Source organism: Bufo bufo, chromosome 3 (assembly GCF_905171765.1).
Source record: "Bufo bufo chromosome 3, aBufBuf1.1, whole genome shotgun sequence".
Taxonomy (NCBI): domain Eukaryota; kingdom Metazoa; phylum Chordata; class Amphibia; order Anura; family Bufonidae; genus Bufo; species Bufo bufo.
This window is the reverse complement of record NC_053391.1, coordinates 42055573-42070610: the sequence shown is the minus strand read 5'-3', so window position 1 is coordinate 42070610 and position 15038 is coordinate 42055573. Positions and strand designations below refer to the sequence as shown.

At 47.3% G+C, this 15038-nt stretch overlaps 1 protein-coding gene across 2 annotated transcripts in view; it reads right to left on the bottom strand.

Annotated features, from left to right (window-relative positions):
• Positions 1–657: 657 nt before the first annotated feature.
• RUNX1 (RUNX family transcription factor 1) overlaps positions 658–15038 on the bottom strand; it is a 244301-nt gene continuing 229920 nt past the window's right edge. For both annotated transcript variants that reach the window (XM_040423132.1, XM_040423131.1), the window contains 2 exons: positions 5079–5240; positions 658–2215 (listed from right to left, as the gene is read on the bottom strand). In XM_040423132.1, the coding sequence (XP_040279066.1) occupies positions 1722–2215; positions 5079–5240 (656 nt within the window). In that variant the 3' untranslated portion in view covers positions 658–1721. The remainder of the gene's footprint in view (positions 2216–5078; positions 5241–15038) is intronic.

Here is a 15038-nt window from a genome sequence, read left to right as displayed (position 1 = left end):
CATCCACTCAAGGTGAAATACAGACTCGGCCATTTGGAACCTTCCAAAAAAATAATGTAAACACTTCATGTAATGGTCATGCCCAACCCACCATGGTTTGGGGGTTTCTGGTCCCGCCATGGGTACAATTCAGGGTCCTGATCTATATATTTTTGAGCATTATATTCATATGAACAGTCATGGGTCAGTAATGGAAGCGGATACCTTATAGCAGTGACGGCTAACCTTCCGGCACTCCAGCTGTGGTGAAACTACAACTCCCAGCATGCTCCATTCATTTCTATGGAGTTCTGAGAACAGCCAAGCAAGAGGGCATCTTGGGAGTCATAGTTTTACCACAGCTGGAGTGTCGGAGGTTAGCCATCACAGCCTTAGAGGATACATGTAAAAGGCTAGTCAATCGCATATGGTGGACTGGTTTACCATCGGCCCAGCAAAGGGCATTATTCTGAGGGCGCACATATCGGCGCCAACACATAAATACAGGTCATGATAGGTTCTAGTAACTACTAGTGAACATGGTCTAGCCCACTAGTAAGTAGTGACCAGGGACTAGCCCACTAGAGTACCAGAGGGTTCTCAGTTGGGCACAGGCTCTACTACAGGTCCAGGACATAAAAACCCAATTAGGATGCCACTAGGGTGTATTTTTTTTTATTCAAAACCATTACACTTTTTTGATGATATAGAGATTGGACCCCAAGAATAATTTCCTTTGGTGGGCCAAGGAACTTCAGTCCAACACTGATAGTGACCTGAATCAAAGTGAGCTTCCAGCAGGGTTGTCTTCTGTTTGGCCTCATAGGTCAAGTTGTGGCTGGGCCCAAAATGTAGGCCCATGGAAGGATTCATTTGCCTGCTGTTGGGTCAGTCCAACTAATAGTCTTAAGACTCTGTCCATAACGGGACCAAGAAGCCCCCAAGTCACGAAAGGGAACACATACACATCCTTATGTCATGACCGATCTCATCCTACAGAATACAACACAGTTAACGTGTCCAGCATTGCAACGTTGTATCAATACGATCTCAAATTAACCTGAGGGGGGAAAAACATAAAAAAAAAAAAACATTAAATTTCCCCCAAAAAATAAAAAATGTAAACAACATCCTTATGTAACTGGGATAATAATTAACAAAAAGTCCTGAATACTATACATAAATAAAATTGGGTCTCCTCAGGGGCGGGCACTGCTACTGAAATAATTACACATCATTGCCCAATATTTTAAAAAAAAATAATCAACATGAAGTATAATACAAAAGATGTACGTAAAAAATGTAAAATATACCTGGAAGCTATAAAATTAAAAGCAGGAAAGAGGCTCAAGGTGCCGGAGATAGGGACAACCTTACTTTTGCATATGATTGAACGAAAAACAAGTGAGTTCCACTGAGTAACCTGAAATGTACAATTACGCTATGGAAGGATGCATCTAGGCATCCATCATTTACATTGATACAGAAATGTTCCAGAAATTTCCGGTGAGGTTCCACACTGCCAACATCCACTCTTCGTAGCCCATTTGGATGCCAACGTGAGTTGCTCCTTCTAGACGCCATATTGGAAATCTGTCACATGGACGTGAAAGCCATTTGCTTCCATCCCGTTGGCTTCACAGCATTGAGAGATCAGATACGTCTTTGGAACCGTCCAGGATGACCATGTACGTAGGTGAATTCAGATGTAGACTTGATGAACCATCACATATCGATGCTCTTCAGTAGGGTCTCCATACCGCTTCCTCCAACCTTGGCGTGGTGCCCATGTTGGTTGGAGAGTTGCTGTGACTTCCTTCTGTCTCGACCACGTCGCTTTGGTTAGGTAGGTTGGGGTTGAGAAGAGTTGCTCCCGTGGAAGCATTAGTGCAAGGAGGAAGGATGCGAGGCGGTGACCTGTCTCCTCCGGACATCATGGAAAACTGGTAAGACCCAGCTGAGGTTCCATAGTAGAGATGGTATGAAGGGGAGCTGGCCTGGAATGGGCTTCCTTGAGCTTGAGAAGATCCAGGATATGGAGGTGGTAAGTAGGTGTGGTATCTGGTAGCACTGGTCATGGCGGACATACCAATTCCAATGCCTGAAGACACCGGGGTTGGGGTATATGTAAACGCTCCGGGATAGTGCATGCGTGGATCTGAAATCGACGAAAGGGTGGAGAACTGACGATCGATCCCGACTCGAGGGTCGCTGAATGCGGTCAGGTCTGGCGCCCCTGTGAAAAAAACAATACATATGATCAGAGTGAGAATCGCCAGTGGTCAAGAACATCTGTCTCTCCTGCTAGGAATTGTAGTTTTGCACCAGTTGGAGAAGTATGAAACCACTACTCTATAACATAAAATGAAAGGGTTTGTCCATTTTCAGTCAGAAAATTAAAAGGTGATGGCCCGCCTACAGGTGACCACCACTGGTGGCTGTCAGGACAGTGCTGGAGAACTGTCCCACCTTGAGATCAGGTCAATTAACACTCCAGCAGAAACAAACAAAGCCATACCGGTTGGATGATATCTCTGTCTATCTTGACTACATGCAAGGACCTGGTGAGAAGTTAACCATGGAAGCAGCAGAGCGAGACGGGAAGTAGACACTAAAGATGCTCAGAAGATAATTTCTTTCCTTATGTAGTGGGATGGTGGGTGAATGTGCCGTCAGTTTGGGACTTGGCAGTCACACGCGGTATTGTGAGGTGAAAACAAACAAGCCCCCAGGTAAGACGTGCCGCTCAGACAAGGTGTGGCGTCTTGTCTGGGGAGGGAAGTTATTTTTTTTTCAGTCTGTAGTAATGGATTTCTTGGGAGACATGGGACATTCCTACAATATCAAAGCCGCTAGACAATAGTTCAGTTGTGCATCTACTGCTTTTTTACAACATTATATATATGGAGAAACCCCAAAAGCCATGTGGGTGGTCTTTTGTATGAATACGGGAACCCCCCTCCTGGTGCTGGATTTATGCTACCAAAACCCCTACCCTGTACGTTCCTGGACGAAGATGGTTCGATACATATGGAGTTGAGTTGGGAATGAGACAACTGGACATCTCTGCATCACAATCAGCCTTTATGGCCATTTTCAGGTCATATATTGTTACAGATCAATTGCCCCATATGACCTGGTTGGGGTCTACATACAGAACAGGAGATCAATATCAAAAATCAAAGCATTTGTGGTGGTGGGGCTTGTTCCCTCTTTCAATGCCAGAGTGGAATGTTCTCTGCTAGGAATACACTACTAATCGATAAGGGGAGAGCCATGCCCCCCTCTCCATATTCCCTCTATCAGTGATCAGTGAGGCCTCCCATGGCAGGTGCAACCTTGGTAGGTGGTCTTAAAGGGGGTTTCCAGTTTTCTGTAAATGAAGATTATTTTGTGCATAGAGGGAAAATTCTACAACTTTCTAATATACTTCATGTTTAAATTCTTCACCATTTTCAAGATCCGTGCTTGCTTTCAGTGAAGGAGAGCACCTGTTTGCAGTGAGAGGCTGCTAGTCCTGAGCTCAGCTGAGAAATGGAAACATCCTGAACTCCAGACTGATACAATGTAACACACTCAAAGAGCATTGCTTAGACTGGATACAATGTATCCATTTTTCAGGACTAGCTGTGGACAGGGTTACTGTCTGTGAATGTAAACAAGTGTTCTCATTCACTGACAGCAAACTGGAATTGAGACATTAAGTATTTTAGAAAGTTGTAGAAAGTTTCATTTGTAAAATGATTCAAAGTGACCCAGGGGACCTTTTCTGCAGACCCCCCACAGCGTGGCCGGATAAGCGGTGCCAATCATACTTACCTGATCCCCGTCACTTGGTACCGGCTCCTTTGCTCCTCTGTCACCGCTGCAGCTCCTGGCATCCAGTTTGGCGCAGGTCAATGACTGGCTGCAGTGGAGACCCAGGAGTGATGGAGCCGGAACCCAGCCGCAGGGATCAGGTAAGTATGATTCCCACCATTGCCATGCTGGGGGATCTGCAGAGAAGGTCCCCAGGGATGAACAAGCTCTATAAGATTTAGGGCTCATTCACACGACTGTATGTATTTTGCGGTTTGCCAAATACGGATACCGTCTGTGTCGTATCGGCATTTATTGTGGATCCATTGACTTCAATGGGTCCAAGACAGGTTCTATCCCTTGCGGAACAGACCTACGGATGCGGAAAGCACACGGAAGACATCTGTTAAAAATGTGGACTCAACATGGACAATATGCATATTTTGCGGTTTTGTAGAAGCAAAATACATACGGTCGTGTACATAAGCCCTTACTAGCAGGGGTGCACCTAGCCATTCTGCTGCCTGAGCCAAAAACTGAAATGGTGCCCATCTTCTTAACCTAACCCCTTTGCCACAATGAAAGCGCTCATTGCCCACGGCCCTTCCGCTGCCCCCTCTTTCCCCTACCTGGTGCTGCCTGAGGAGATCACCTCACCTGGCCTCATTGGTGGTGCGCCCCTGCCTGGTCTCCTCCTACCTCACCTGGCCTCATTGGTGGTGCGCCCCTGCCTGGTCTCCTCCTACCTCACCTGGCCTCATTAGTGGTGCACCCCTGCCTGGTCTCCTCCTACCTCACCTGGCCTCATTGGTGGTGCGCCCCTGCCTGGTCTCCTCCTACCTCACCTGGCCTCATTGGTGGTGCACCCCTGCCTGGTCTCCTCCTACCTCACCTGGCCTCATTGGTGGTGCACCCCTGCCTGGTCTCCTCCTACCTCACCTGGCCTCATTGGTGGTGCACCCCTGCCTGGTCTCCTCCTACCTCACCTGGCCTCATTGGTGGTGCACCCCTGCCTGGTCTACTCCTACCTCACCTGGCCTCATTGGTGGTGCACCCCTGCCTGGTCTCCTCCTACCTCACCTGGCCTCATTGGTGGTGCGCCCCTGCCTGGTCTCCTCCTACCTCACCTGGCCTCATTGCTGGTGCACCCCTGTCTGGTCTCCTCCTACCTCACCTGGCCTCATTGCTGGTGCACCCCTGCCTGGTCTCCTCCTACCTCACCTGACCTCATTGGTGGTGCACCCCTGCTTACTAGAATGAAGACCTATGGTCTGTGGACTAGATTTGTTCATGGTCTATACCTGATAACCGACTGGAGAGCTCGGCGCTGAGGGACGTCATTCCGCTGGCACGTCCGGGTGAGATGGGGGTGGCCGGGTGGACAGAAGGTGTGGCGATGGACCCAAGGTACTGATAGGACTGGTCATAGGACCAGGACGGAGATGTCTGAACTTGTCTTGTGTCTACAGAAAAGGAAGAAAAGCAAACAGGTCCTCGGTTATCAGAAGCCGGTTGTGGTCAGAGCGATTGTGCTGCGGCTGACGGCGAGACAATGAGCGTTCTGCGCGCCGTCCATCATGTGAACAGGAGGAACAGACCCGTCACCCGCTGATCCTTTCCAACCGCAACGATTTCTAGAAGGAAGTTGGCACAACCCGGTTCTACCTGTCACAGATGATCAGACTAATCTTACATTGTAATGTTATACAGATGCAGCAGAGCTGAGTTTGCCAGCGCGCAATCAAAGTGTTTTGTCTGTGGTTTTGGGCAGATGCATAATGAAAAGTTGCACAGGTTTCTAATCTACAGTACTTTGGGTTTCCATTCCCCTCCATTTTCAAGATCTCTGCTTGCTTTTGTGAATGGAAACACTCTAGTTTATGTTCAGAGGCCAGAAAACTCATGGTGCTCTCTGCCTGCTCACAGCTGAAGATTTGTTACAGCTAAAGTAGACAGCTAAACCGAATAGCACACATCTCCCTGCTGTTCTGGAACACAGGATGTCAGCGCTTACCTACACTGATACATTGCAACGGACTGCAGCTGTGTGAGCCGGACACGGTGCCCCTGAAAACCAGAATGTTTTTCGTTCACTGACAAAGAGACATCATAAAAGCGTTAAGTTAATATTCAGACCATGCAGCTGCAATGCCTTTGTTCGCCGCGTGGTCAAGAACTGCGCTGCAAAAATCCGCACATGGCTTTACTGCCAATCGCTGCGGTTTTAACGCACTTCACCTGTTTTCGCTGCAGAACCGTGGCAATAGCGGTAAACCATCGCATGTGCGGTAAAAACAGCACCGTCTGAACATAACTGCTGTGGCAAAACTACAGTTCCCAGCATGCTTGCAGCTATTAGGGCATGCTGGGAGTTGTAGTTTTGCAACAGCTTGGGGGGGCCGCAGGTTGAGCATCCCTGCCCTAGGGGATCGGAACATAGTACACATGGACTGTTAGTATTACTATACTAGTATATTATACAGTGAGTAACATAAAACTCTGCGTTGTTCCACTGCGCAGAAAAGCAGCCACCTGACAGCGTCAGCTCTGCTACATCCTCATACAATCCCCCCTATGTTTCCACTGTTCTAACAGTGGCCGAATCTGCTATTTACATTCACATTTTGTCCTTGCCAAGCGTATTCTTTAGATCAGTCGTCGGTATTCGGGTAGAAATAATAACATCTAAAAGTATGATATTCACAACCTGTCATTTTAGGGTTAATCTGCCTTCTGGAGGCCTGCAATACACCCTTTGACCACTAGGTGGTAGCAGAGGGCAGTAAATGGAGGAGGCTGGTGCAGAAGACCCACCTGGAGGGGGTGAGGACTCACAAGTCACCCCCAGGCAGTACGGGGAGGATTTTGGCGCACAATGCTCGCCGCCGCCGTGACACTCTCAGTAGGCGATGAATAGCAGAGCTGACCTTTGGACACCATTCTCAATGCCATTACTCACAAGTACAAATCCCAGAATCCCCATATACAAGGAGCTGGAAATCCCTGCCGCTTTCATGTCCTGTCCAGTCCACCACCCATCAGCCATTTATTATTCCTTTACTAACAGCTGGAATAAGACGTCTTCCAGCCTCAGGTTGCATACAAAAAAAACAAAAAACGGTCCCAGCAATGCTGTGATTGGATAAACTGGTAATACGGATGTAGCAGAGCTGAATTTGTCAGCACGCTTCTGGACTGTACTGCTTCTAGATTCAGCTCATAGGAGCTCATTCGCGGTCCTATGAAAAAATCCTACATTAGTAGTAACGTTACCAGCTGCAGCAGAGTGGTGTTTGTCATTCGGCATCTTCACGCGCAGCAGATTTTGTCGCAGAAAAATTTCACGCAACTGAAAATCAGATCCATTTATGCTATGGCGGTAAGCACACAGATGAATGGAACCGATTGAAGTTGTGGGCATTTTTCCGCAACGACATCTGCCGCGTGTGAAGGCGCCCTTAAAATTGTGATGCCAAATGACAAACTCCACTCTGCTGCATCTGTACAAGAGTTGGTAACGTTACTACTGTAGGAAAGCCACGAGCACCAGCAAATACCAGTTAAAACCACCATACATCTACTCGGCTATACCTACAGGACCAGTCTAGACTGACGCTCACTTCCCTCCGTTCACACACCGCGGTTAAGTCGCAGTTTTTTGCTACCCTATAGGCAGTAGTTACCTGATATTCTTCTTTTTTCTCACTAGCCACTTGTAGTTTATGTGATCATCCCTATCCTTCATTATCAATCAGATCATGCTTTTACACAGCAGCCGATGTGACAGACCAGCGCTGCAGTGTAAAGCATGGTGGAGAGATTCAGCAGGGGTTGGAACCGCTGATGAAACAGGAGGGGGGGGGGGGGGGTTTCATGCTACCTTGGATTCAAAATTAATTGATGATCTGTCAAGGTGGAAGGGTGGCATGGCACCCTAAGGTCCAACCTCATTCTGACAGCAGCCAGCGCGAGTACGGTTTTATTTTTGGAGGCAGAAGGGGCCACGCCAGGAAGTCGGTGGTTTCAGGTATACTTAATTCAGGGGGAGGGGGTCTGAAGATTTGAGGATATGAAACATGAAGTAAGAACCTGTGTGGAATTGAGAGTAGTAGTCAGATCACTTCACGGAACGAACCATCTAATTATAAGCTGATTACAGCCATTTTAATGCTCACAGCTGCGTTTTAAATAGGCCGATGGGGGTTGTCATCCGGCTTTCCTTGGACCCCCTCTCCCACTAAGCAAACTGCCTGAAGACCACTTCTACAGCCCCTCGCTGGGTTACTGCAAACTACCCCCCCCCCCCCCCCCCCCCAACACAGCTGCGGCATTAAAAGTCATTGTTCGTGTAGCTACTGCAACAAATATGAGAAAATGGCGCAATCCCCCCACATATACTTTTTTTTCTGATACAAAGCTCCAAATCCTCTGCATCCAATAAAGGATAAAGTTCTGGCTGCCTGCAGTCACCACTAGAGGGAGCTCACTGCACACTGTTATAAACTCACTATTGACTGAGCTCCCTCTAGTGGTGGCTTCGGGCAGGCTGAATTTTCATCACTTGACTCTACATCTTCGCAGGGGATTTGGAGCTCTGTATCAGGAAAACCAAGCTCCCACTGCAATAATAATACATTAGGAAATTAATCAGCACGGAACGGCGGGCCCAGAAAGAACATTACGACAAACTTACTTTAAAGGGGTAGACGTTTATGACACAACCATAGAATAGGCTATAAATGTCCGATAGATGGGGGGCGTTCACCCTTCCTCTGAAACCAGCCCCTATATCCAAAATTGGGGTTCCCCCACCTCCGCATGACTCATGTCTCCTTAGTATAAAATTGTATTTGGCTTTTCCTCACCCACCCAGCTTTCCCATGGTCTCCTGCTTATCCAGGCACCCCTCATCATGCCTGGATCCGAGAAAAGCTGGGTGGCAGCCCAAGGAGGATCTACATCGCTGTCACACAGCTTTCCCGAAATCCTAAAAAAAAAGCAAGTCCGGTGCAATGAACTCAGCCGGGAGACAGGACTGGGAAAGGCACAGGGCAGAAGCTGGCACCTCTCACCCCCTTGTCCTGATTTCCTACCGCGGACGAGTAAATACATAAACCGCTCTGCCCAATTTTTTTATTTATTTTTTGTCCTCTCAGATATTTCTGATCAAATGGTTTTAAAGCCTCTTCCCTTAAGTAACCCGAGCCAGTCTGTCTGCCGGAGGACCGCACCAGAGACGCCGGGTGACAGAGGGCTGACTAAGAATTCAGTTTGAGAGCATCACCCATTAGTCACGAAGAAGATGAGAGGAACACATAAATAGACAGGGCAAGCTGGCACAACGTGGCATTTCCTGCCGCCGTCACGCCCGTTCTGGTAAGGAGTGTTCGACAAAACTATTTACCCCTTTCTGCAAGATTCCACAGCCGTGAGCGGAGTACAATATATAGTACAGCGCCGAGCCTGATAGTGTCAATCACAGCGCCGCAGGGAGGGAGGCGCGCGCCTGGCGTACCTGGTGCCAGGGGGTGCAAAACCACTCCGCCTTGGTCGGGGTGCCTACATACAGGACAGGGAATTAAATCTTTATCCAAAGTAAAGTACAGCCAGAATAGGAAACATTATATCTAGGCTGATGTAGCAGAGCTGAATTTGTCATGACGCTGATGCAGGTAAATTGATACACGACTACGTCATCGGGTTTTTCCTATAATGGTGCATATCATGCAACGATCGAATTTGCGTTTCAATATGGCGGCACGCATACAAGTAATGGGAACGGTGAACATGTCGATATTTAGGGGTGGGGGTGCACGCGATCGAATTCGCGTTTCAAAACGGTGGCACGCATACAACTAATGGCGGAAATGTCCACATTTAGGGGTGCAGCGATTCTTCGCATCAGCAGCGGTTTGTACAACATTTGTGTTTGCATGGCAACCATGCTACATCTGTGTCTAGAGCTAGATGTAGCAGGGCCAAAATTGTTCCATTTGCATATCGTGGTAGTTCGTAGGTAAAGGCGAGCAGTCAAGCGGACATTTCAGCTTTGGTGGCAGACAGAAGTGGCGGGAACACCACAGAAAAGAGGAGTGCATGGTATTCCCCTTTAAGAGGTGGGAGGGCACACACTTGAATTTGCGGTTCAATACGGCGGCATGCAAGTAGTGGTATTGGTGGTAAGGTCCATATTTAGGGGTGTAGCAATTCTGCGCATCGGGGATCACTCAGCAGCGGTTTGCAAAATGTTCATGTACAATGCAGCTCTGCTACATCTATATATAGAGCTAGATGTAGCAGAGCCGAACTTGTTCCTTTTGCATAGAGTGGTAGTTCATAGGTAAAGGCGAGCAGTCAAGCGGACAGTTCAGCATTGTTGGCAGACAGAGGTGGCGGGAACGTCACGGAAGCGAGGAGTGGGTGGTATTCCCCTTTAAGAGGTGGGAGTGCACACAATACGGCGGCATGCATACAAGTAATGGTAATGGCGGAAATGCCCATATTTAAGAGTGCAGCAATTCTGTGCATCGGGGATCACTCAGCAGCGGTTTGCAAAATGTTCATGTACAATGCAGCCCTGCTACATCTGTATCTAGAGCTAGATGTAGCAGTGCCGAACTTGTTGCTTTTGCGTAGAACGGTGATTCAAAAGTAAAGGCGAGCAGTCAAGCGGATATTTCTGCTTTGATGGCAGACAGAAGTGGCGGAAACACCGCGGCAGTAGCGGTGGGGGGCGCGCACGCTCTTGGGTGGGCTCTACTTATACATACACTTGATGCCCAATTTCATAGGAGCCTCATTAAGCTAAGTGTGTTTTTCGGAGTGTGGGAGGAATCTGGAGCCCTCGGAGGAAACCCACCCACGTGGGGGGAGACGCAAACTCCATGCAGATGTTGACTCTAAACCAGTGGTCTCTATGAAACTACAACTCCCAGCATGCCCTGACAGCCACACAACAATACCGCCCACGTTATGTATACCTAACCGCACCCGGGGCATCGACTGCCTGGCACCTTTTTTTTTTCTCCTGCCCGGAACCTATAATTATTACCCATTATTAACAAATTATTAAAATGTCTCTTGATATCCTAATTAACTTCCCCTGTGATATTGCGAAATTCCGACTTCCAGGGAAGATCGCCCAATGCTTTTCAGCGCGGCATCTCGAGATGAACAACATGCTGTGCGCGCCCTCGCGCGACTTTAGCCAGTTTAGTGCAAATGCCCTATGACAGATGTCAGTGTGGACAAGCTATAATGCTGGGTCAAAACCGGCCTAGAATGTGTGATTTACACCACGTCAGGGACGGTGGTGGAGGCCTCCATGTGCCGTTCCTGTAATCTGAGCATGTTTGTTCAGTGTCTGCACTGTATTCTAGGAAGTGTAATGTGCAGTAATCTAATATAGGATAAACGTACTGCCCCCTCACCCTACATAGTAGGAGCTAAGCTGTTAGGGGGCGTGTCTGTCAACAAGCTTGTTGACGGTTTCCAATGACGACCAGCAGACTTGTGAATGCAGCTCTGGAGTACATTCACAAAGCTGTAGAACTAAGCAGATTTACTGTTAGGAGGTCACAGGCTGTCACTTTTTTTGGGAACTGGAGATAAAGGAGCTCGAAAGAGGTGGGAATCGGGAACAGGGGATTTTTATTTTTGGTGTAAATACTCTTTAATGCTCCATTCAGACGTCCGTATAATTGGTCTGGATCCGTTCCGCAATTGGGAACCATTAATTTTCAATGGTGCCGGAAAAGATGCGGACAGCACACAGTGTGCTGTCCGCATCCGCGTTTCCATTCCGCGGCCTGAACTTCCGGTCCGCGGCTCCGCAAAAAAATAGAACATGTCCTAATCTTGTCTGCAATAACGGACAAGAATAGGCATCTTCTATCATAGCGCCGGCCATGTGCACATGGCCGGTGTCTTTGTTTTGCAGATCCGTGTGAATGGACCCTTAACCTCACACAGGCCCAGGGAGATAGTGATGGTTTTCGGGAAGAGTCTGGACGAGAGCTTCCATTCTTTCCATCTCGCCTGGGGGCATTTTGGACACACTTTGGCTGACTCATTACACGGATCGGTGGGACAGGCCCCGGCCATTGTAAGATGGGTCTTTGAAGCTATTATAACCTCATCCCTCAGAAGATGGACTGAGCAATCGGGCAGCAGAAGACAATATGTCAAAGGGGGGGTTTACAGGCTTTAAAAAGTAAAACTTTAAAGGGGTTATCCCAGGATTAATGTAAAAAATAATAATCAGACATTATATAGTTCATGACAACCTCTTTCTAACAAAGCTAGAACCAGCCCTGTACCTCACATGGATCCAGAGATCGCCACATTCATTGCTCTGCTAGATTCATACCAAGCTGGCAGCTCGGGGGAGTGTCTTCTCTTCGGCAACTCAGGGGGCGTGTCTCAGCTCTGCCTATCACAGCTCAGGAGGCATGTCTCAGCTCTGCCTATCACAGCTCAGGAGGCGTGTCTCAGCTCTCCCTATCACAGCTCAGGAGGCGTGTCTCAGCTCTCCCTATCACAGCTCAGGAGGCGTGTCTCAGCTCTGCCTATCACAGCTCAGGAGGCGTGTCTAAGCTCTCCCTATCACAGCTCAGGAGGCGTGTCTCAGCTCTCCCTATCACAGCTCAGGAGGCGTGTCTCAGCTCTGCCTATCACAGCTCAGGAGGCAGTTGAAGGATGAAACTGAGCACGTGCGGCCACCTCAGTGAGCAGGACAAAGAAATAAGAAAAAGAACAAAGACCTGGTGGTACTATACAGATACATTGTATTGAATAGCTCAGCGGCTATACAAAAATTTTAATTACATGCAATTATAAAAGTATTCAGATGCAGGTGCTGGTTTGAAAACTGTAGAATATTTTTCGTGGGACAAACCCTTTAAGCCAAGAAGCCCATACTCAGCTGTAAATCCACCATAGCTCCGCCAGAAGCCACGCGAGGCTACGGCATGTCACCGATTCAGCAAACAGGTTATCCTCTGTGGACCATTGGATCAGTGGAGTGGCAGGGAAGTAAAAATTATTGTTTTTTTTACATTTGCAGCTGCCAGATATTTCTTCTAAAGCCTGGAAAACCCCTTCAGATCACCTTATAATAAAAGAAAATCCCAGTAAACAGCGGCCCTTGAAGGGATTTTTCCTGATTAAGACGATCGCTGGGGAACAGTCCAAGTTCGCTGGAACTGCCATGGACTAGAACCGAACGGTCTTCACCTTCCAAAAAAACAGCTGAGCAAAGTTAAAGGGACACAGGGTGCTGAGAAACCCTCGAGCAACCTGAGTGTGGAGCATGTAAAACTTCACTACTGTGGACCACCATGGACCTTATCAATAAATCCTTCACTGTCCAAGACCACCAGGCACCTTATGATTTAACTCCTTTACTGTCCTAGACCACAAGGGTCTTTGTAATCAACACCATTACTGCCCTAGACCAGCAGGTACTTTTCATTAATCTCTGTACTGCCCTAGACCACCAGGGACTTTATCATTAACCCCTCTAATGCCCTGGACCAACAGAGACTTTTTCATTAGCTCTTTTACTACCGTAGACCCCACAGAGACTATCACTAACCTTTTCGACTTTATCTTTGACTCCTTGAGGTTATTTATACATTGTATGGTAGTATTATTTGGGTATTGTACAAAGGGTTATTAGGGTATAGCATGGCGGTATTATGTGGTTACTGAATGGCTTATAATGTAGTGTAGGCATTGTATAGCAGTATTATTTGGGTACTGTATAGAGGTGTTATTTGAGCAGTGTATGGCAGTATTATGTGGTCACTGAACGGCTTATACTGTAGTGTGGGCATTGTATAGCAGTATTATTTGGGTGCTGTATAGAGGTGTTATTTGAGTATTATATGGCAGTATTATGTAGTCAGTGAATGGCTTATACTGTAGTGTGGGCATTGTATAGTAGTATTATTTGGGTACTGTATAGAGGTGTTATTTGACTACTGTACGGCATTATTATGTGGTTACTGAACGGCTTATACTATAGTGTGGGCATTGTATAGCAGTATTATTTGGGTACTGTATAGAGGTATTATTTGAGTATTGTATGGCAGTATTATGTGGTTACTGAACGGCTTATATTATAGTGTCTGCAGTATTATTTGGGTACTGTATAGAGGTATTATTTGAGTATTGTATGGCAGTATTATGTGGTTACTGAACGGCTTATATTATAGTGTCTGCAGTATTATTTGGGTACTGTATAGAGGTATTATTTGACTACTGTACGGCATTATTATGTGGTTACTGAACGGTGTATACTATAGTGTGGGCATTGTATGGCAGTATTATTTGGGCACTGTATAGAGGTGTTATTTGAGTATGGGAAGCTGGAGATGATGTGCGATGATCTAAGGATGAGCTGCTTCATTTTCCTGACTTAGAGAAAGTGTAAGACTCGTATCAAATGCAAACTTCAGACTTGCACGGATGAGGTCACCTTGGGGGAAAACGATACCGGCAGCAGCGGCGGCGCGGTGTGAATCCTCCCTCTAGGGCAGAGCTTTGATTAACAAGGTGAAGTGAGGTCTCCTTCATGTGAAGAAAGAAAAGCTATATTGTTTTAACTGACTTTGAATGCGGTATTGATATATGTTGTACGGCGCTGTGCAGATACATGAAAGGGAACCAACCTGTCACTTAACACCTTGTGCTGAGGGCGGGCGCCAGGGACGCGCAGCCGGCAACTATTGGGATTTTTCTACAGGATAAATACACCATTTGTCAAGTCAGACAAGTGTATGATGTCAGCGCGGTGTGTGGCGGGGGATGCTTTCAAGGGCACGCGTCTGGGAAAAAACAAAAAGGGCGATTCCAAAATGAGGGGATATTATTATGGGACAGTCAGATGCAGAGAGGAGCAAATTTCTTAAAATTCGATGCTGGACCAAAGCGGTCATCTGATTAGAATCGAGCCCAGATTGCCTGGAAAAGTCTGTCTGTCTCTTCCGATTCTCCCGAAACGAATCACAAAAAATTCTGAACTTTTTGGAAAACTTTTTGAGAATTGATTTGCTCATCCCCCAGTCAGATTCCTGTTCATTGTTATGTTAAAGGGGGTTTTCCGAGACTTTCATATTGATGGTCTATTCTCAGGACAGGTCATTAATATCAGATCGGCAGGGGTCCGACCCGCGACGGCTGTGATGTCACGTTCATCGGTCACATGGTCTAGGCGCAGCTCAGTCCCGTTCAAGTGAATGGAGCTGAGCTGCAATACC